This window comes from Metarhizium acridum (genome assembly GCF_019434415.1).
Source record: "Metarhizium acridum strain ARSEF 324 chromosome Unknown scaffold_568, whole genome shotgun sequence".
NCBI lineage: Eukaryota > Fungi > Ascomycota > Sordariomycetes > Hypocreales > Clavicipitaceae > Metarhizium > Metarhizium acridum.
This window is the reverse complement of record NW_027094041.1, coordinates 1,483,346-1,501,594: the sequence shown is the minus strand read 5'-3', so window position 1 is coordinate 1,501,594 and position 18,249 is coordinate 1,483,346. Positions and strand designations below refer to the sequence as shown.

Below are 18,249 nucleotides of genomic sequence, written 5' to 3'. Positions count from 1 at the left end.
TTAAAGTGAGCTCCGATCCTGGCGTGATCCCACCTGCCTTCATCCTGGGAAATGGAAAAAGCCTTGAAAGACTGCCGGAATGTAGACTTTTCCAACAGACAATATAGTAGAGTACAAAAGACTTGAGAAGCTTCAAGACAAGGCATACTTGGGAGGAAGGATCAACCCCGAGCTGCCACGCTTCCAAACATGACGAAACAGCCAACAGAATCCGGCGTTATCGGGTATGGCATAAGCCGACGTTAGAATTTGGGTCATGTGTAAGACCGAAGCTGTCAAGCTGAAGGTAAAAGTGCCTTGCAGGATTCTCTCAACCACTCATGGTTTATCCTATTAGATCCTTCCTGGATTTCTTGAATACCCCACACGATCGTATCCTGGGGATCTTTTGGCATCTTGCTGGTCAACTCACGACACAGACTATGCAAAGTATGCGCAATTAGGCCGACGCCAAAGTGACTGCATCACGAATGCATGACGGTGGTCACAGCCAATAATTTGCCCCAGTCGCCTGTCATTGCATATGCCATCGACGAGACCTCTCCTCTGATAATCAGAAATCATGTCGGCCCAGTTTTGGAGAACTGTTCTTTGGGACATCTTGCACTCGTAGGAATACAGGTTAGGTGGATAATAAAAGATACGGAGAAAGAGACAGTTTTCCGAGCTTTCCTCGAGATATGAACGCTCCAGCGACTACCCGTGAACTCGTCTTCTCATACTTACGCATATTGATCGAGCTGTGCTTGGTAGATGCCAGGTGCTCTTGGAACTGTACTCATTACTTGCTGGCATGCGGCTGCATCATGGCTACTGCGAAATGGGGTTATTGGTCCTAACCCCGGCACCCTGGTAGACGCAGTTGTCAGCATTGACAACGGATATGATCGCTGCATGGCCTTAGTCCCGTTGAAGATCAACAAGGGAAAGTCAGCTATTGTCAATTTCCATGCCTGCTCGGGATGCCCCACATTCGATGTCTTGGACGTAGCCTAGATATAATCAGATGAGGCACATTTTGGAGTGAAGCACCCCTAGTTCAGGCAGAGTCGGGGCGTGCACGGTGGCGTTCGGGTTGGTCGGCCAGTCTTCATCTCTCATAGGTCCATCTACCCCATGATTTGTGTCGGCTGTAACCCTCTAGTCTTGGACTGTAGGACCGTCACAAGGTCTCATACATGCATGTATGCAGTCTGAGGCAAATCAGACGTCCGTTGTGATCGACATGGTACCTCAACTTGATGTCTCTCACGTCCGGTGTCATGGTAGAGTGATACCAGTTGAATAACTACATACCCGGGGCTACTGATTTGACTGTTAACCTAAATTGGGCATATCAGCGTCGCAGATTTGCGTAGGAGTAGTGGTGAAAAACTTGCTTGGGCTGTCCGACTGGTTTGTGAAAGGGTCTGGTAAGCAACTATGTGTTGAATCTGACGTTTGACTTCTCTAGGTTGTCGGTTTGAAGAACCCAAGTACGACTGTCAACAAAAGATTCGATGGGTAACTGAGACTACACTTGGCGTATTCACTAAGCGCTGCAGTTTCAAGAAAGTATTACGTTGGTTAGTGCCTGGTGAACTGTCGTTAATGCTGTTTGTAAGGGCGGACCACACGGTTTTCTGCGCTCTTAAGTGCATAAGAACAAACAATAATGAAAAAGCAAAGGAAAGTGGAAGGGCGTCTTCTCTGGTGGGAAAAAAAAAAAAACTCCATAAAATTTGTGCCGGTACTCACTGTACTTCGATTCTACTTGGGCCTCACTGCGTTTCTTAAATTAGGAAGACCCATGCCGACGCACGGACAAGAGTTGGCAGCGTTGGATGTAGTCTGGTCATCGAACCCATGTATGTAGTTTCCCAGGCTTTTCCAATGAAATCCACACCATCTGATCTGGAATAGATGCACCATTGCCAGCACAGGAGAGGGCGAGGCCAAATCAAAGCACCATCGAAAAGCCCAGGATTGAATCTAGCATTTCTTTTCAAGCCACGTCGGCCCAGAGACACCATCCCAGGGTGACAGTTGTCCACGGGCTCGGTCATGCCGGCGCCCAGTAACCTCGTCCAACTAATGGACTAAGGCAATGTTGTATCCTGTACGAGCCTGGTGTAATACTGTGATAGCAGAGGGCGGGCTCGCTAATTGGTCATGTATGGCCGCCAGCAATACATGGCCTGCGCAGTTGTGGACGCGGGATACGCTTGGCCGTAGCATTGCCAGGAATTGACAGCAGCCACTTCACTCATTGCTCCAAACGGGACTGATCCAAGTGAAGATGGTGTAGGGAATGGTTTGTTACACGGACTGGGTCGTTGGTATGAGTGGCCTCTTTTTATGGTATACTCCCGCTTGCTCCACACAGCCGAAATATTTGAATGCTGCTCAGAGCAGAAATCCGATGGATTGTAACACACACACCATACACGTTCTTGGTCTCAGTCTGCTCCATGTCTCAGTAATCTATTGTACGTGTGGGATTTCGACTTGGGGCGTAGAATCTTTCTCTTACACTGCTATTGAAGATTCGGTTACTCTCCATTGAAACCAAGGCCATGTCTAGCTTTCTCTGATGGCGTTCGCTTTACAAACGGGAGATCCATTAGCCCTTGGAGATGATGTCAATGCATGAGTCTCCAACAAATGGGTGGATTGGGAGATCAAAACGGGCGTTTGTATGACCGAGTCCTGCACAGTTTTGTCAAAGACATTTTTGGTTTGAAACGATACATGTCATGATGTCAAGAAAAGTTGAATGTCGCTTAATGGGTCTCTTCCCGTGAGAAAGTTGCAACTCTAAGCTGGAGCAGGAGCGAGGCAGGAGTGACCATGGCTCAAGTGCTCTGCTCCTTCCAGTTCATAGCACAGACCGGACCAAACTTGCGTCACACTCTGGCGAGCCTCGTCTGTTTCGGCTGATAATTCACTGCTTGCCACAGCTTAGCGAAGTTCACAGCATCGCCCGAGCCGTATGAGTTTCGTTTCTTCCCTTGCCCCTCTCTTCGTCTGAAGACTTCTCTCTTTTCCTTTGGTATTCCTCTCTGCTTCAGCGCCGAGTCGTTGCCAGACCAGAACAGTCAACGACACCCAGTTATACATTCATTCCCCCCCCATTTCGCACTTTTTTTCTTGGACCGCTTTCATCTTAGTAGCATCATGATGGGCGACTTCCAGATGTCGCTCCCTTACCCTAACCCTTCCCTTAGTCAGATGCCGTCTATACAGAATCCAAATATATCCCGGGCAGACCAAACCGCGCCTTCCCCGGCCAGAAATCACCACAATGTGAGCGGCATTCGCCAGAAAGTTCTCATGGCATCGTATGTGCTTTCGAAGTGTGGAAACCTTACCTGGACAGTAGTCGGCTGACTTCGTCTATGAACAGCCTGCTTGTCGGTCTTCTATTTTCCAGCCTGGACACCTCTATCGTTGCTACTTCTCTGGTTACCGTCTCTCACGAACTGAACGACTTTGCTAATGCTCCGTGGATTATCCTGGCTTATCTGTTGACCTACATGGGTATGCTGACGCTTGACGTGGCATACACTTTTTGCCACTTCGTTAACATCGCCCAGGGTTTGCCGTTTGCATTTCGAAGCTGAGTGACATCTACGGCCGACGAAACATGCTTATTCTGTCCTGGATAATCTTCATCGCTTTTTCAATGGGTTGTGCAACTTCCAAAGGCATGATTGAGCTGTATGGACCGAGATTCTGCTGTTTGTTAGTTTCGCAGCTCACTTTTTGTAGGATTTGCTGTCGAGCGTTTCAAGGTATCGGGGCGTCTGGTCTTTATAGTCTCACCCAGATTGGACTTGTCGAAGTTGGGCCGGTTCATCGGCCAAGTCTAATCGGGGCGATGATTGGAGCCACTCTTGCTGCGGCGTTTGTTTTGGGCCCTCTCGTTGGAGGTATTGTATCTCAACTATCAGATTGGAGGTGGTTGTTTAACCTGAAGTAAGCGGCCTAGCTTCTCCAGTGCCCTATTTAATGCTTACTACCGTAGTATTCCCTTTGGGCTTATAACAATTCTAATACTCACCAACTTTTGGCCGCATGAAGACGTGGCCGACCTGCTTTCCTGGACAGCTTTCAGGAGCATCGATTTCCTCGGTAGTGCCACGCTACTCTGCAGCTCAGGCTTTCTAGTCTTCGCCTTGCAACAGGCTGGCTCACAAGCCCTAGCTTGGCTGAGTCCAGCAATTGTCATCAGTTTCGTTATTTCCGCTTTGAGTTGCATTGTTTTTGTTACATGGGAGGTACACTTGGCACACAAGCGACATCGCCATATCGAGCCAATATTTCCCATCGGACTTATGGGCAAGCGTGTATACGCCGCCGGATTACTGTGAGTTGAATCTGCAAAAGTTTGAGCTCTATTGAACAATCCTAACCTGTTTGGGCCGTGTTTGAAATTGATAGTGTCACTCTATTCACTGGATTTCCATATATTTGTTTCTCCATAATCCTACCAGAGCGATTTCAGATGGTCAACAATCAAAACCCACTCATGGCGGGAGTTCGGATCCTCCCAATGCTTAGCGCCTGCGCTTTTGGCTCTTTTCTCGGAGGAGCCATATCAAGCAAACGAAACAACACGTCTTATACCCTGGTTGCAGCTTCCTGTCTTCAGCTTCTTGGGGTTGGACTCATGACTACTGTGTCCGGTGATTCCGAGACGGCGGCAGGCCAGTATGGCTACCAAGCAATTTTTGGCTTAGGTGTTGGCCTGTCCTTTTCGGCAGCGACAATTATGACAAACATTTTGGCTACAGAACCAAACGAGAGAGCTTCCGCTCAAGGCGCTGTTGCCCAGGCCAGAGTTCTTGGTGGATGCATTGGGTTGTCTTTATGCACGATCCTTTTCAACACACATGCCAATAGTCTTTTGAGTGGTCGTTTGACAGACCAAGAACTAGATATGCTGCACCGGTCTCCTCTATCAGGACTACGGCTGCCCGACAAGTTGCGAGGCCTAGTAAGAAAAGTCTACATTGGCGCATTTAAAAAAGAAATTAAGGTCATCGGGCTGGCTTGTGCAGTCATGGTGGCCATCTCTCTTTTCACTCTGGAAAAAAATCCTACACCTATTGAACGAATAACGGCTCCGGTCAAGGACGAATCGTCATCGTATCGCAGGGGAAGTGACTCTGGGACGGAGATCAACGACGTCACACATACTCGTCACATGGCTTAACATGGGAATCTAGTGGTCTGTTGAGTGCATAACTAAGATTTTCTTCACCGTCTCGGTATTTTCTCCGGCGACACCAGGTTACATAACGGGGGCACGAATTGCTGGACCATGGAGTTATGAGCACCCGGGCGGCATATTCTGTATTGTGCGAGTATCTTTCTCTTCCACTGTTTGATGTTTGTTTCTCACTTATAATATGATCAGATGATCTTTTATCAGTCGGTTCTATCACATTTATGCTGACAAAGAGCACATGGCGCCTTATTACATAGCAATTGAGTGAAATTATACGTCTTTTCTCTATGACAATCATGCTCATGTTTTAAATCTGCTTGTCCTCATCCAAGGAGAATGAATGCCGAGATGGAGTGGCAAATGTTGTGCTCCGCAGAACAGAAGATGGTCTCACAGGCACTCACAGGCAATGTAATATTGTATTAGACAAACCACGGTATGTCGTCAATAGTTAGTCACGTACTTATTCAACATTTCAAGTCGGGGACATCAGGCAGTCGGCATTTCTTATCGTCAACACCTTCCTAAATTGATCATATATAATGACTTATCAACAAGTCACAACTCCCAAGTAAGTCATACAGCAAACCAACAACTTTCATGCAGGTGCTCCGAAATCAGCAGCCAGTTGCATCTCCAGTCCAGCCTCACTTTGCCATTTCCTCATCCCAAGTCACACCCTCTCACAAGTTTCCAGCTGAACTGGCCTCTCCGTAAATGGGATGCCCCTTCAAACCACTTGGGATCCTTGGCCCCCCTCTCTCTTGTCCTCCTCCCCTTCCAAGCCGTAACACATGTCCCACGCTTCACCCGTAGGATGAATGCCCTCGATTTCGGGCCCGCTGTCCATGTCCTGAAGCAGCCGATGAGCTAGTCTCGCAGGCACAATAGTCACGTATCCCCTGGTAACAACCGGCTCAAATCCTCCTGAATCATGTTTCTCTCCCAAACAAAGACTTGCACGGTCATGGGAAACGACCAGGGCTTCGTGGGTGGTGCTGTGCAACGGTGGGAATGTTTATCGCCATTGAGGGGATACGACACCCACTTCTTGGAGGTGAGATTCGATAGTGGATGGGGATGGGGATAGTGCAGAGACGGAGGCGGAGTGGTATGTGGTGAGGGGCTGGGAAGAGTAGGCTGGGAGGCTGTTGTGCTGAGGGAGGAAGGGGGTGTGAGATTTGTCCCTGTGGTCTTCCGAGGTGTCAAGAGTTGTGTGATGGTGATTTGTAGGTGAGGATGGAAACTTTGGAGCCGTGGTGTTGAGATGTGCTAGGTCCTGCTGGTATCATGACGGATAGATTGGAGTGGGGAGTTCGCACAACTAATACATGCTGTACGCCAATACCGAGATCTGATCTGCACTACTGTGAGACGAACATTTGAATCTGCTGCGCATGCTCTCGTTTGTATCGGTTTGTACATACGGTTGACACTGTGGTTCTGTATCCTTTTCCAACTCAAAACAGCTACACGCACGGCGCACACCGCACACCGCACCACATAGCCACCGCCAAGGCATGAAGCCTCCTGAGATCTGAAATGGGATAGCGTCTAGTCGGTTATACAAGAATAACTATGTTGAACTCCCCAAGAGCTGGGGCTTAAAGAAAACCGTCATGATACCCTCAACACCCAATTCCTTCGCGGTAGCCTTCAAGTTCTTGTGCGCGGCGCAACTCTCGTCGTAATACTTCAGATCGTCCATGCTAGCAAACTCGGTTTTGCACACGACGGTGTACCCCTGGGCGCGAGGATCTTCCTCGGCTACACCAACTGCCAGTGACAAGATATACGGCTTGCCGTCCTGCAAGCAGGATACGTCAGTGCATATTGTGATAGTCTTCTCTTCAGATGAACGGTTGTCCGTCGTGATATTGGCAGGCTGGGCTGGAGAAGCACACACAGCAACGGGCGATCTCGCTTACAACAGGGGGTAGAAACAGAGTGGTACAACACGGGGCTCGTGGCGAGCAAGACAAATTGGCAAACAATGAGATGGGTTGTACAAAAGCAGGAGGGGTAGAGGGAGTGAGCAGACCAGGAGAATGCTTTGCGACTTGGTAGTACCTTTTGGTTGGTTGCGTCGACGGTCTTGTACGCGTCAATCAACTTCTGTTGGGCGGCTGGGTTGGGCAGCTTGAACATGGTGACGCGGTGGACACGGTCGGCCATTTTGATGGATTGAAACGAGGACGGCGGCGGTGTGTTTGATGAGCGGGAGTGATGTCGGCGACAAATGAAAACTGAGGGTTTGAGTGGTGTTGAGGCGGTACAGAAGTGAAGGGCGACAGAGTTGTCGTTTGCAAGTAGACGGAGGAGGACACGCGGAGAATGGCGGCCCATGGGTGTTCTCGGGGTTCTCGGGGGCCAGGGACCGAATGCACAGGAGCTTTGGAGCTTTGGAATTAGGGACGGCAAACGATCATACTCTGGCTGGCTGGCTGGCTGGCTGGCTGGCTGGCTGGCTGGCTGGCTGGATGGATGGAGGATGAGGCGCGGAGCTGTTGGCTCTGTTGCCCCTCCCCCGCTGTTGACAACAGGAGCTCGACTCTGCAACTGGTGGATTTTTCGCAAGCACCATGGCCGTCTCTCCCTCGGGATTCGCCGGCATTAAGTCACTGTACTTGGAACGACCACCCTCCTGGCCATCGGCTCGGCTTCACGATATTTATCGTGTCATCAAGCCTGTTGACTAGGCTCTAGATGAAACAAATTGATTCCATGAGCTAAAGCAAGCTACAAGGAAGGGCTGACTGGGAACATGTCGCTTGACCAACAGCAGCCGGAAGCCAGAAGATCTTTCCAGGAGGAAGGTGCGAGGCTTGAGCTCTACTCGAACGCGCCTCTGCCTCTCCTCCCAAACAGCGAACAGGTACAGGTATCCGCATCCCCATCTGCGCTCGGGCATTCTAAAGTCGGCATCCTCGCAGTCATCATTCGTCCACCTTTATTTTTGATGTCAAATCGGTCGTTTCCAGCATCTCAGTGTTCTTACTGCTCCATTTATACTCAAACTAGGCACATCAACCACCATGCGGTGCCGCGGACGATGTTTCCGCCTCGACCGCCACAATGCTTCAACCAGCACAGTTCGCCACGAGCAACCGTCCTCTCTGGGCATGACATAGTATTTCTGCCCAATCCATAGTAGGTATCATGCATTTCATCTCTTGAAGTGCTCTTACCAGCCTCTTTGCGGCGAATGCGCCGTTTTGTTTTACGACAAGGCACCCCACGCGTATTGGTTGTCGGAACTAGACGTCAACGCCATCATGTCCTCCCAGATTCATTACATGGCGGAACTAGAGGAGGACATGGAGGATCTCCTACAAGAAATCGACCAAGCACGACAGGAGTCTGAAGACGGCTAGTGGCGAGAGTTTCCTGAGCTGCCCATGGACCCTCTGGAGCCTCCGCCACGCATTACTCCCAATGTGCTCGAAGAGATACCAAGATCGGACCCAACCTATAGACAACTTGGTACAGCCTTAATCCGTCATCAGATATATCCAAACGTGAAGCTGCTGGAGTTCCGTACCTTCACTGGCGCCATGGCGTACCAACCGTGCTGCAAAGACATCGACCTCATGGGATTCTTTAAACCACTCAAGCCCATCGAACCAGGGGTCGACCGCCTTTTCAAGGTTGCTAGAGCATGGTCTTGCATTATTCAATCTCTGGAGAATCTTCCCAAAGACCTGCGCTGGGTACTTGCAACTGTTTATAATTTTGCCAACGATATGCTGTGTGCCAAACTGAGCGAAGATACCATGTGGCGAATGCGGCCGTGGCTCATGTACTGGTATGATGTCGCAGACGCCTTATTGGAATTGTTCAACATATCAGCAAGTGCCCCGGTTCCGGATTGGTTTTTACGACCTGGAGCTGATAATTCCGACGAAGAAGAAGAACCTGAAGATGGAGTTATGGTGACGCTTTGCCGTACAAATTCAGTTACCTCAGATGGTAACCTGACTGTGCTCCGCCATGACACGTCAGGCCGGAAAATTCAACAGGTTCGCGATATTTCTTCCGGTCATCAATCAGGAATCAGAGCCTGGATAGACGCCCAGCCCGATTGGGGTGCTGAGAGGCAGTGCATTAATCCGAACCCAGGAGAAGGTGTATGGGGGAACAGGGTCGCCAGCTCCCCGCCACCATCAACACAATCTGAAGTTTCTCGCCAAGTTACCTTTCAGTTTAACCCTGAAGCGATGGAGTTCGATCCTCACCTAAACCTAACAACATCGCCCGCGTCTGTCTCATCTCGCAGTTCTTCGACTTGGTCAATTGAGCCAACAGCAACTTTGGTAGACTATGAGAGTACCAGTGAAGCCTCTAGGCTCTCGGCGACAACGTTTTCCTGTGACTCTTTAGAGCAGATTTTGACACCACTTCGAGCTGTAACTCCTCCACCACTTGGAGGCTGACCACCAATTCATAGATGTGAGGAAGGCGTGGCTAACTCACCATGTTTACGCAACATTTGTATAGCGTTTGTACACAGAATTAATCGTCTATAGATAGCAAAGCGAAGATCAGCGAATTTATGTGCTCTGTTTATATCTGTCTATTCTAGGCCAATATATCGTGGTCTAGTCGTCACACATGGCAAAGATTATGAATATGGAGACGTTTCTCCTCGTCATCAAACCACCATCACCGCAAGCCAAGTACCCAAAATGACCGATCGAGGGGAAAAAAATAAATTACTCCTTGGCCGCAATCATACTCATATAAATTCCCCAGCCCAATCCCGCCACGCAGCCCACCAGGTTCCTGCCCTCAACGGTCTTAACCAGGGTGAAATTTATTAAACTCACCGCCGGCCAAAGCTTCATCCCCGCCAACACAATGGTCCAAAACTCGGCGAGCGCCGCCTGCCACACCACGGCCATGTCAACGGCCGAAAAGTCAATGACCCCCGGAGAGATCCAGTAGCCCGTCGCCTTGGTGAAGTTGGTAATGCGCGGCGCGTCAGGCATAGCCAGGTGGATAGAGTGGATGTAGACACTAAACAGCAGCGTATTGAACGTTGCGCCGACGGTCTGGTCCAGCCCGAACTTCAGCAGCGTGTTGCGGATGCTAAGCGGCTGCTCGTCCGCCGACGCGGCCTTGCCCCCGGCACTCTTCCCCTCCCCAGACGGAGGCAGACGTGCCGGGAAGGAGGATTCCAAAAAGTCTTGCCTGCGCGGAATTGTTAGGTTCCCGTCACCACGTCAGGGCTCAAGAATCAGAGGCCGCTCACCATAGAAAGTTGGGCGGTGTGCTGACGATGCTGAACATGAGGAACTGGAAGACCGGGATCCAGTCGACCTCGATGGCGGTCTGGTTCGTCAGCACTCCTGCACTGTTGGATCTTGGGGGAGGGGAGACCTGCCTGTTTCCTGTATGCTTCGATGAGCTGCGCTAGGATGTTGGATGTGGCCCCCAGGAGGGCCGCTTGGAGCGTTGCGGAAAAGATTGGATTTCGGGACATTTTTTTTTAAAAAAAAAAAAAAAAAAACACAAACCCGCTGTGAAGATAGATGATAGATATATGCAAACTATCGAATTGGAAGAAAAAAATAAGAATAAAAGAGCAGAGGATATGTATGCGAGGTGAAGGGGGAGAAGAAGGAGAGTGTCTTTTAGGGATTGCATACTAGGTAGTTGGGTGTTCCTGAGGTGAAGTAGTCGTCACGTGGTGGAGAAACAGGGACCAGAGCGTCTAACGTGGCGCGGGTTTTGTGATGCGATTTGGAAACAGCCGCTTCATGGGGTCGATGCGCATGGTTTGAAGGATTGATTGTTTCAGTCTGGAGGATGGAGAGGTTCGGATGGTGATCGGCGTGATGGGATGGATGTTTTGGGTGTTGGGCGTTTTATATATGATGAGTCAGATTGGGTACGTGAGTCGTGCAAAGCTCGGATGTGGTTTAGTATCATTTAGTGATTGTACTGTGCCATTATATGTTATATTTGCAACGTAATTTACTTTTTGATCTCGCCTCATTCCACATTATACCTCCACGTCTAGTCGTTGGTATCTTGGACTCCATAATCTGCCGAGAAACGGAGTCAAATGATCCTTTACCCCAATGGTTGGCCGTCTACACCTGCAACTGTGTCTTGAATAGGCATCTGCCGCCAAAACTTTTCCGGCTCGAACGAGGTTCCCCTTTGCAGGACTCCGCCTTTGTCCCGTTGCTTTTTCAGCCCCAACCTGATGCCGCCTAAACTCCCGGCAAATGACTGCGCTCAAATTCCCATCGTGAGTAGCCACATGAAGAAGAGCTGAACAATGTACGAGTAGAAAAAGAGGAACTGAGTGCGCTGGTTACGCTTTGCGCGGGAATCGGTCTGCATAGGACCGCCAGTGTTGCTTGATGTCTCAGGTAGGAGAACGTATCTCAACGATCGCATCTAATTCACGCATTAGCTTGGACTTTTGATATTGCAAGGCGTATAGTGGAGGATAACAAAACTCACCAAGAACAGCGAATTGGCCAAAAAGGTGTAAACAAACACAGCCCAGCCAATCCATCCGCCGGTGCCCTTGCCGCCGTTGAGAATTTCGGCCACAACAATAGTGACAATGATACCCACAAACTTGTAGCCAGAGTAGGCAATCAAGTCAAGAAGCTGAGACTGGCTTGAGATGCTCAACAGGTAGCACCCTAGCTTCAGGGCGACTATCTCAACGATGACTACTACCATGCCGGTCGTGGCGGTGTATCCTAATAACTCGGGTTTGAATTGGCCCTTGAGACCGGCAATCAACGTTGAGAGGAGAATATATGTGACGAGAGCCATAACTAGAACAGTATGTTAGCTTACATATTCGGTCGCGAAGCACGCCGCGTGTAGAGAGAGAAGGGGGAGAGGGTCGAACCTGGAATATACATGTCGGGACTGTTGACGTCTTCGCGGGGAGGCAAATACCATCCTTCTTGCCCACTGGCTCCCGTAGCTTGTTTGCGCGCCCAAGGCTTGTGTCTCCAGGGGAATAGGACGAGGAACAATTTGTTGACGACGTATGAGTTAGAGACGTTGAAGTAGTGTTTTAACGCAGAGACGTTGACATATCGGCCAATCTGTTGTTATTGTTAACACAAGGGATGTTGCTCTAGAGAAATCGGGAGCTTGTAGGAAGTCGTACATTCTGCTCGACATATTCCTGGCCATGCTTGAAAGCGGTTTGGCCAAATTGAGCAGCAACTTGCGCTGTTGGATCATTCATGAATTGTCCGTAGGCGCCAAAGACGTTGCCGCTGTTACCGCCTTGCTGTTGATATGGAGTACTCGCTCCTCCGTACGTTTGTCCCATTGACTGCGCAGACCCAGGTGGCGGAGGTGGTGATCTGAGCTGGGGAACTGTAGAAACATGTTGCGGGACGGGGTGGTGCAACGGGGGCGACTGTCCATATGTCCCCCGTTGCATGACGGCGGTGTTGATTTTGTTATGCTTTGGGGATCTTAACCGAAGGGCCTAGTCAGAGAGTAGTCGGTTGCGAATGCAGAGCGCTGCGACAACGTGATGTAGCGTATGGAGGAGCAACTGCTGAGGCTGATGAGGAAATGTGGTCGTTTTGGACGGCGCAACATCCCGTTCGCTCGTGAGGTGTGGCTTACCGGAGCCACCAGCTCCAAGGCGTGGCTGTGCAGCAGGCCTAGATCCACTTTGTACAAGAGGCCTCAGACGGTGACCGTCAGACCAGCCAACTCGTCAACTGGCCCTCCGTAGCAGCTACAGCACGTGATGGGGCTCCTCAAAGCCACTGGTGGTCGGGCAATGGGCCTAGGGTCCAGCCTTTTGAGCGGCGCTCAAGCGCTATCAATCAGCGCTTCCAGACTGGACTAGCAAGAGCGGCCACACTGCCAGACCACTTGGCACTCAGACCACTCACTGGACACATAGCCACATCTGGTGCAGTCTATAGCCTCGAATCTCAAGCGGTCCACCAACTTCGCAAGTGGCCCATCTTTCCTGGCCGTGTAGAAAGAAGCCTGGCCCAGCCCTGCGTCGGGCATATTTTCTTCTTTCGTTTTCCTTTCTCTTTGCTTTGAATCGTCGGACCCCGACTCTGTACACCTTGTCTTGTTGCTTGGTATCTGTTGAGTCCTGAGTTCTCTGCCCTGTAAGGTGGGGAGCCCGGCGCATCGCCATCATGTTGGACACTTTCGAAATCATCACCACCAACGGTGTTGTCCTTTGGTCCAGAGAATATGCCCCCATAAATTCCTCCATTGTGAACAGCTTCATCTCCGATACATTCATTGAGGAAAAGAGTGGTAGTTCGGCATTAGGAGACTCGCAATCAGCCGCAACAAATCCTCCATACAAGAGCGACCAGCACACGTTGAAATGGACTGTGGTCAAGGAGCTCGGTGTTATCTTTGTGGTGCGCGCCTGCAACTCGATTGCATTCGACCTCAAACACAATAGATTTGCGCTAACATGTATTATTTGCAGGCTGTCTACCGGTCACTCCTCCATCTATCCTGGGTCGATAAACTTGTGGACAATATCAAGACCATCTTTATCAACCTCTACGGCGAACAGCTCAAGAAACCACACACGACGATTGTTGAATGCACCGGGTTCGACAACTACTTTGATCAACAACTACACGAACTAGATACGTCGACTGCATCGAATCGGACAGTGCAATCGGTACGCTCCGTTGACGACGGCCCCTCTGCTCCAGGTCTAACATACCGAGGTCGCAATATCAATGGTGGACAGGATGAGGGACTTTCAGACGACTCGAGCCTGGTACTGACACCAAACACTTCGAGACCATCTACCCCAAGTACTGGCAATCTGTTAGTGGCCAAAGCTGGGCCTGTCGCCAAGATGTCTAGACGAGCCCGCAAAGCCAAAAACTCGGCATCCGCGCCAGCATCATCGGGGGACGAGGCGGCGAGTAAGCAAAAGAAGAGTGCCAAGGGGCCCAAGAAGGGACGAAAATGGGATGCGGACGGGTTTGCCGAAGAGGATGATACAGATGTGCAGCTTGACTATTCTGCCAATCCCACGAGCGATGTCGAAGCGGAGACTGTCGGTCGGTCAAGTGCTTTGGATGCCGTCGACGCATCGACATGGGGAACCTCTACTAAAGGCAAATTTGTCCTCAAGGATCTGGGTGACGAAGTTCACAGCATGCTTGCCTCCGCTGAGGCTGAAAAGGCTGCAGCAGCAACCAAGTCAGAAACCAAATCCGGTCTCTTGGGCACGGGTGTCAATGCCCTAGGCGGCCTGTTCCGCAACGTCGTTGGAGGCAAGACGCTAACCAAAGAAGATCTTGACAAGGCCATGAAAGGCATGGAGGAGCATCTCCTACGCAAAAACGTAGCACGGGAAGCTGCCGTTCGTCTATGTGAAGGTGTCGAGAAGGAGCTAGTGGGCGTCAGGACCGGCAACTTTGAAAGTATCAACACCAAGATTCAAACAGCCATGGAATCCTCCTTGACCAAAATGCTCACGCCCACCTCATCCCTTGACCTCCTCCGCGAAATCGACTCCATTACCGCACCGCCCGCTACTTCTCTCCGCAAAGCTCGACCCTATGTCATTTCCATCGTCGGCGTCAACGGCGTCGGCAAATCTACCAATCTTTCCAAGATTTGCTTCTTCCTCCTCCAAAACAAGTACAAGGTCCTCATTGCCGCAGGCGACACGTTCCGGTCAGGAGCCGTCGAACAGCTCGCGGTTCATGTCCGCAATCTGAAGGAATTGACCGCCCGAGAAGGCGGGCGGGTAGAGCTGTACCAAAAGGGGTACGGCAAGGACGCAGCCACCGTAGCTAAGGACGCAGTATCTCATGCTGCGCAGGAAGGCTTCGACGTTGTGCTTATTGATACGGCTGGCCGACGACACAATGATCAACGACTAATGTCTTCCTTGGAGAAATTCGCCAAGTTTGCCCAGCCTGACAAGATTCTCATGGTTGGCGAGGTTCGTTCACCAAGCAAACCCCCCTTTTTTTTCCCCGGTCATATTCCTGCACCATACTGATTCGCACATAGGCTCTTGTAGGAACAGACTCCGTCGCCCAAGCGCGCAACTTCAACGCCGCGTTCGGTTCCGTCCGCACTCTCGACGGCTTCATCATCTCCAAGTGCGACACGGTGGGCGACATGGTTGGAACGCTGGTCAGTCTCGTCCACGCCACCAATGTACCTGTCCTATTCGTCGGCGTAGGACAGCATTACTCAGACTTGAGGAATTTCAGTGTCAAGTGGGCTGTGGAGAAGTTGTTGAGTAGTAATTAACTAGATCTTGTAATGGATATATGAATACCCCCTAGTATATATTTTTTTGGTATGCCGTAATATGAAATGACACGGGTACGTTGCATCCCGCCATACTCCCACATACAGCGTGCAAAACTTATTTAATCACCGTGAGTGACTTCACTGGCCATAGCACGAGTGATGATTGCAATTTTGAGTGTAGATTATTACTATTTACTGGCGCTAGCCACAGACCATCTCGTAACGAGTGACCATTTCTTGTATTCACCCTTCCACATTCGCTATGCATAAGAAACAATCAAGACATAGGAAACAAGAAAACAAGTTTAAAAAGGTAGCTTGTTTAGAATGGTATAAGAACAAAAACCAAAAACGCAAACAGTAAAACCTTCCACGCCCCCCAACAGACGATATATAATGCCATCCTCCCTAGTCTTTCCTTCTTCAAGTCTTATCCGAGACCTTTTTTCTTTCTTTTCAATTTCAAGTAGTTCTCGTCTGCAGCCAGCCGTTTTCTTTACAACACGTGAATCGACCAAAAACATCCAAGGGGGTATCTTTCTAGGGGTAGGATTCGCAATCTGGTGTATTGTGCATGTGTTAAAACAAGTGCGTTGAAATCAGGCCGACACAAAATGACAAAAGCCATTTCACTTTCTTGAGGCAAAAAACAGGAACAGACAAAGGAAAAATGTAGTTTTAAAGACAGCAGTGGCTGTTGTATACCGTATGAACCCAGTTGCTCCAGTCATGCCATCCCCGAATATTATTATCCGCTAATCATCATCAAAGAACATATTAAGCTCAGTCCTCTTCGAAGAAATCATGATCGTCAAAGTCGCCAGGTTGAGCATCGGAATCGTATCCACTCTGGCGCACCATAGGCGGCGTTCTGGGTTGTTCAACACGCTCCTGATGACGTGGCGGTGTATTGGGAGCAGCCGGCATCTTCTCGGACCTCCGAGAGCTGCTGGATTCTCTTCGGTCACGGTCCATGGAGCTACTTCCCTGCGAGGTGTAGCGACGACCCGTGCTAGAGAAGGCCGTGGGTTGCGGTCTGTTATCCGACGTTGGTGCTTGACGCAGACCTGAGGCGGGCGGTGTCAGTAGTCCGCTTAGCAGACTGCTCTGGGAAGCTGGGCCACTCCTGCTCTTAGAAGGTGTAGAATTGCTCCCGCTCACGGGGGAGCTTAAAACTCCAGAGATGGTGCGGAAGCTTGGCTGGCTTGATTTGCGCCAATTGCCCCAAGCAGCGGCAATTGGACCAATGGTCTGAGCAACACGAGGTGTGGCAGCTTGGATGCTCTGAGCAATGTTGGGCAAGCTAATGGCTGAGCCTCCATTTAAAGCTCTCTCACGCTCCTGTTCCTCCATCTGCAGGTTAGCCCTGAGTCTAATGGCTGCGTCCTTGACGGTATCGCGGTCATAGTGGTCGCCAGACAGGGCGGAAATGATGTCTTGGAGGTCGCTGTGTCTTACAGCGAGTAACTCGCGGAGCCAGCTGATTTCGTCATCGCGCTTTGAAATTTTAGCAGCGGCGTCAGGGTCAGACTTAGAGAGGGACTGCTCAAGCTCCTCAATCCGCTGCTCACGGGCCTGAAGCTGCTCCTGAAGAACCATGATAGACTCTCGAAGAGCCTGAGGCGAGATTTTCTCCGGAAGTTCAAGAGACTTCGACGACTGTTGAGGTTGAGAGACGACAGCTGCGGCGCCAGATTCGGCCCCAGCTGTTTTCGCTGCCTGAGCGGCGGCGGCGGCAGCTTCCTTGGCAATCTCCAACTTGTCTTCGAGATGCATGATGCGATCCTGGAGGTGCTCGATTTTGGATGATGAGAGACTGAGTCGCTCAAGGAGCTGCTGCTCCGTGCGTGAAGCATCCTCAGTAGTGTTATTGACCCGGCGTTCGTAGCGCGCCTGCATGTCTTCAATCTCATTCTGGTACTTGCGCTCAGCCGCCTCCAGCTCCGCAGCTTTTGTGGACTGAACCTCCTCGAGCAACATCTCGTTCTGGGCCTTGGCAGTGTCAGCCTCGAGTTTGACATTATCAAGCTCGGTTCGAAGCTTGGAGTTCTGTTCCTCCAACTCTTCACGAATGACATTGACCTGGTTGTTGGCCGCATCAATTTCGGTTTGCAGGGACATTCGGGTTCGCTTGACTTCGCTGGCGCCAGACTCTCGTGCTTCTTCAAATTCACGCTGGTAGCGTGAGGCAGCTTGTTGGAGCTTGTGGTTCTCGGTCCGTAGCTCGCCCAACAAGCCCTCGAGTCGCTTGCATTCGTTGACGGCTCGCATGCCAGACCTCTCATTCTCCTGCAGACGTTCCATTTCTATCTCAAGACGCTCACGAGTCTTCGCTTCAGCCTGCAATCTGGCCTGGAGGACTTCTTGCCTAGCACACATAGCCTGGTCCCTCTTGATATGGCGAGCATTTTCCTCGGCAACCTCGCGGGCAGCCTTACCCATGTCTTCCTGAAGGGACAAGAACTTGGATCGCCAGGATTCGCGAAGCCTCTCATTCTCTTCAAGCTGGGCAGTGAGCGTGTTAAGCGATTTCTGCAAGTGCTTGTTCTCATTAAGAGTATGTGCAAGCTCCCCAGCAGTGCGTCGTGCAGACTCATCAGCCCTCTCGGCTTCTGATCGCCAGTGGTGGTTGTCCTGGCGAACAGCCTTTAAATCCGCGTCGAGGACGTTGAGCTTGTTCGTCATTTCAGTCTGAGACTTGGTCGAGTTGGTCTGGGCGGCTTCCAAAAGGGTCATGCGCATCGCACTTTTGCCCCCAGACTGTTCGAGCCCTT

At 50.6% G+C, this 18,249-nt stretch overlaps 8 protein-coding genes across 8 annotated transcripts; 4 read left to right on the top strand and 4 right to left on the bottom strand.

Annotated features, from left to right (window-relative positions):
- Positions 1 to 3,156: 3,156 nt before the first annotated feature.
- J3458_019845 (uncharacterized protein) lies at positions 3,157 to 3,602 on the top strand (the record flags this gene model as incomplete). Its single annotated transcript, XM_066121724.1, has 2 exons — positions 3,157 to 3,320; positions 3,386 to 3,602. The coding sequence occupies 2 exons, from the start codon at positions 3,157 to 3,159 to the stop codon at positions 3,600 to 3,602; spliced, it is 381 nt and encodes a 126-aa protein (XP_065973341.1).
- Positions 3,603 to 4,316: 714 nt separating this feature from the next.
- Positions 4,317 to 5,596, top strand: J3458_019844 (uncharacterized protein; the record flags this gene model as incomplete). Its single annotated transcript, XM_066121723.1, has 2 exons — positions 4,317 to 4,348; positions 4,423 to 5,596. The coding sequence occupies 2 exons, from the start codon at positions 4,317 to 4,319 to the stop codon at positions 5,195 to 5,197; spliced, it is 807 nt and encodes a 268-aa protein (XP_065973340.1). The 3' UTR covers positions 5,198 to 5,596.
- Positions 5,597 to 5,718: 122 nt separating this feature from the next.
- On the bottom strand, positions 5,719 to 7,719 carry J3458_019843 (uncharacterized protein). Its single transcript, XM_007816519.2, has 2 exons — positions 7,283 to 7,719; positions 5,719 to 7,019 (listed from the first exon to the last, which is right to left on the bottom strand). The coding sequence occupies exons 1-2, from the start codon at positions 7,556 to 7,558 to the stop codon at positions 6,789 to 6,791; spliced, it is 507 nt and encodes a 168-aa protein (XP_007814710.2). The 5' UTR covers positions 7,559 to 7,719; the 3' UTR covers positions 5,719 to 6,788.
- A 148-nt stretch (positions 7,720 to 7,867) lies between these two features.
- On the top strand, positions 7,868 to 9,745 carry J3458_019842 (uncharacterized protein). Its single transcript, XM_007816518.2, has one exon. It carries the CDS (start codon positions 8,611 to 8,613, stop codon positions 9,643 to 9,645), a length of 1,035 nt encoding a protein of 344 aa, XP_007814709.2. The 5' UTR covers positions 7,868 to 8,610; the 3' UTR covers positions 9,646 to 9,745.
- A 179-nt stretch (positions 9,746 to 9,924) lies between these two features.
- Positions 9,925 to 10,694, bottom strand: J3458_019841 (uncharacterized protein; the record flags this gene model as incomplete). Its single annotated transcript, XM_066121722.1, has 3 exons — positions 9,925 to 10,402; positions 10,464 to 10,543; positions 10,596 to 10,694. 3 exons carry the CDS (start codon positions 10,692 to 10,694, stop codon positions 9,925 to 9,927), a joined length of 657 nt encoding a protein of 218 aa, XP_065973339.1.
- A 437-nt stretch (positions 10,695 to 11,131) lies between these two features.
- hrf1 (Transport protein yif1) lies at positions 11,132 to 12,747 on the bottom strand. The gene is made up of 4 exons (XM_007816516.2): positions 12,357 to 12,747; positions 12,090 to 12,291; positions 11,687 to 12,012; positions 11,132 to 11,620 (listed from the first exon to the last, which is right to left on the bottom strand). The coding sequence occupies exons 1-4, from the start codon at positions 12,636 to 12,638 to the stop codon at positions 11,456 to 11,458; spliced, it is 975 nt and encodes a 324-aa protein (XP_007814707.1). The 5' UTR covers positions 12,639 to 12,747; the 3' UTR covers positions 11,132 to 11,455.
- Positions 12,748 to 13,145: 398 nt separating this feature from the next.
- On the top strand, positions 13,146 to 15,573 carry J3458_019839 (uncharacterized protein). The gene is made up of 3 exons (XM_007816515.2): positions 13,146 to 13,599; positions 13,671 to 15,155; positions 15,227 to 15,573. The coding sequence occupies exons 1-3, from the start codon at positions 13,366 to 13,368 to the stop codon at positions 15,470 to 15,472; spliced, it is 1,965 nt and encodes a 654-aa protein (XP_007814706.2). The 5' UTR covers positions 13,146 to 13,365; the 3' UTR covers positions 15,473 to 15,573.
- A 685-nt stretch (positions 15,574 to 16,258) lies between these two features.
- J3458_019838 (uncharacterized protein) lies at positions 16,259 to 18,217 on the bottom strand (the record flags this gene model as incomplete). Its single annotated transcript, XM_066121721.1, has 1 exon — positions 16,259 to 18,217. The coding sequence occupies one exon, from the start codon at positions 18,215 to 18,217 to the stop codon at positions 16,259 to 16,261; it is 1,959 nt and encodes a 652-aa protein (XP_065973338.1).
- Positions 18,218 to 18,249: the final 32 nt, after the last annotated feature.

Excerpts from the sequence above, each read along its gene's own strand:
- J3458_019843 (XM_007816519.2), bottom strand. The coding sequence starts at position 7,558 with ATGGGCCGCCATTCTCCGCGTGTCCTCCTCCGTCTACTTGCAAACGAC. Across the intron at positions 7,020-7,282 it reads TCGACGCAACCAACCAAAAG|GACGGCAAGCCGTATATCTT; the intron begins GTACTACCAAGT and ends TCCTGCTTGCAG.
- J3458_019842 (XM_007816518.2), top strand. The coding sequence starts at position 8,611 with ATGGACCCTCTGGAGCCTCCGCCACGCATTACTCCCAATGTGCTCGAA.
- hrf1 (XM_007816516.2), bottom strand. The coding sequence starts at position 12,638 with ATGCAACGGGGGACATATGGACAGTCGCCCCCGTTGCACCACCCCGTC. Across the intron at positions 12,013-12,089 it reads TCCCGACATGTATATTCCAG|TTATGGCTCTCGTCACATAT; the intron begins GTTCGACCCTCT and ends ATACTGTTCTAG. Across the intron at positions 11,621-11,686 it reads TGGCCAATTCGCTGTTCTTG|ATGCGATCGTTGAGATACGT; the intron begins GTGAGTTTTGTT and ends TGCGTGAATTAG.
- J3458_019839 (XM_007816515.2), top strand. The coding sequence starts at position 13,366 with ATGTTGGACACTTTCGAAATCATCACCACCAACGGTGTTGTCCTTTGG. Across the intron at positions 13,600-13,670 it reads AGCTCGGTGTTATCTTTGTG|GCTGTCTACCGGTCACTCCT; the intron begins GTGCGCGCCTGC and ends TATTATTTGCAG. Across the intron at positions 15,156-15,226 it reads AGATTCTCATGGTTGGCGAG|GCTCTTGTAGGAACAGACTC; the intron begins GTTCGTTCACCA and ends ATTCGCACATAG.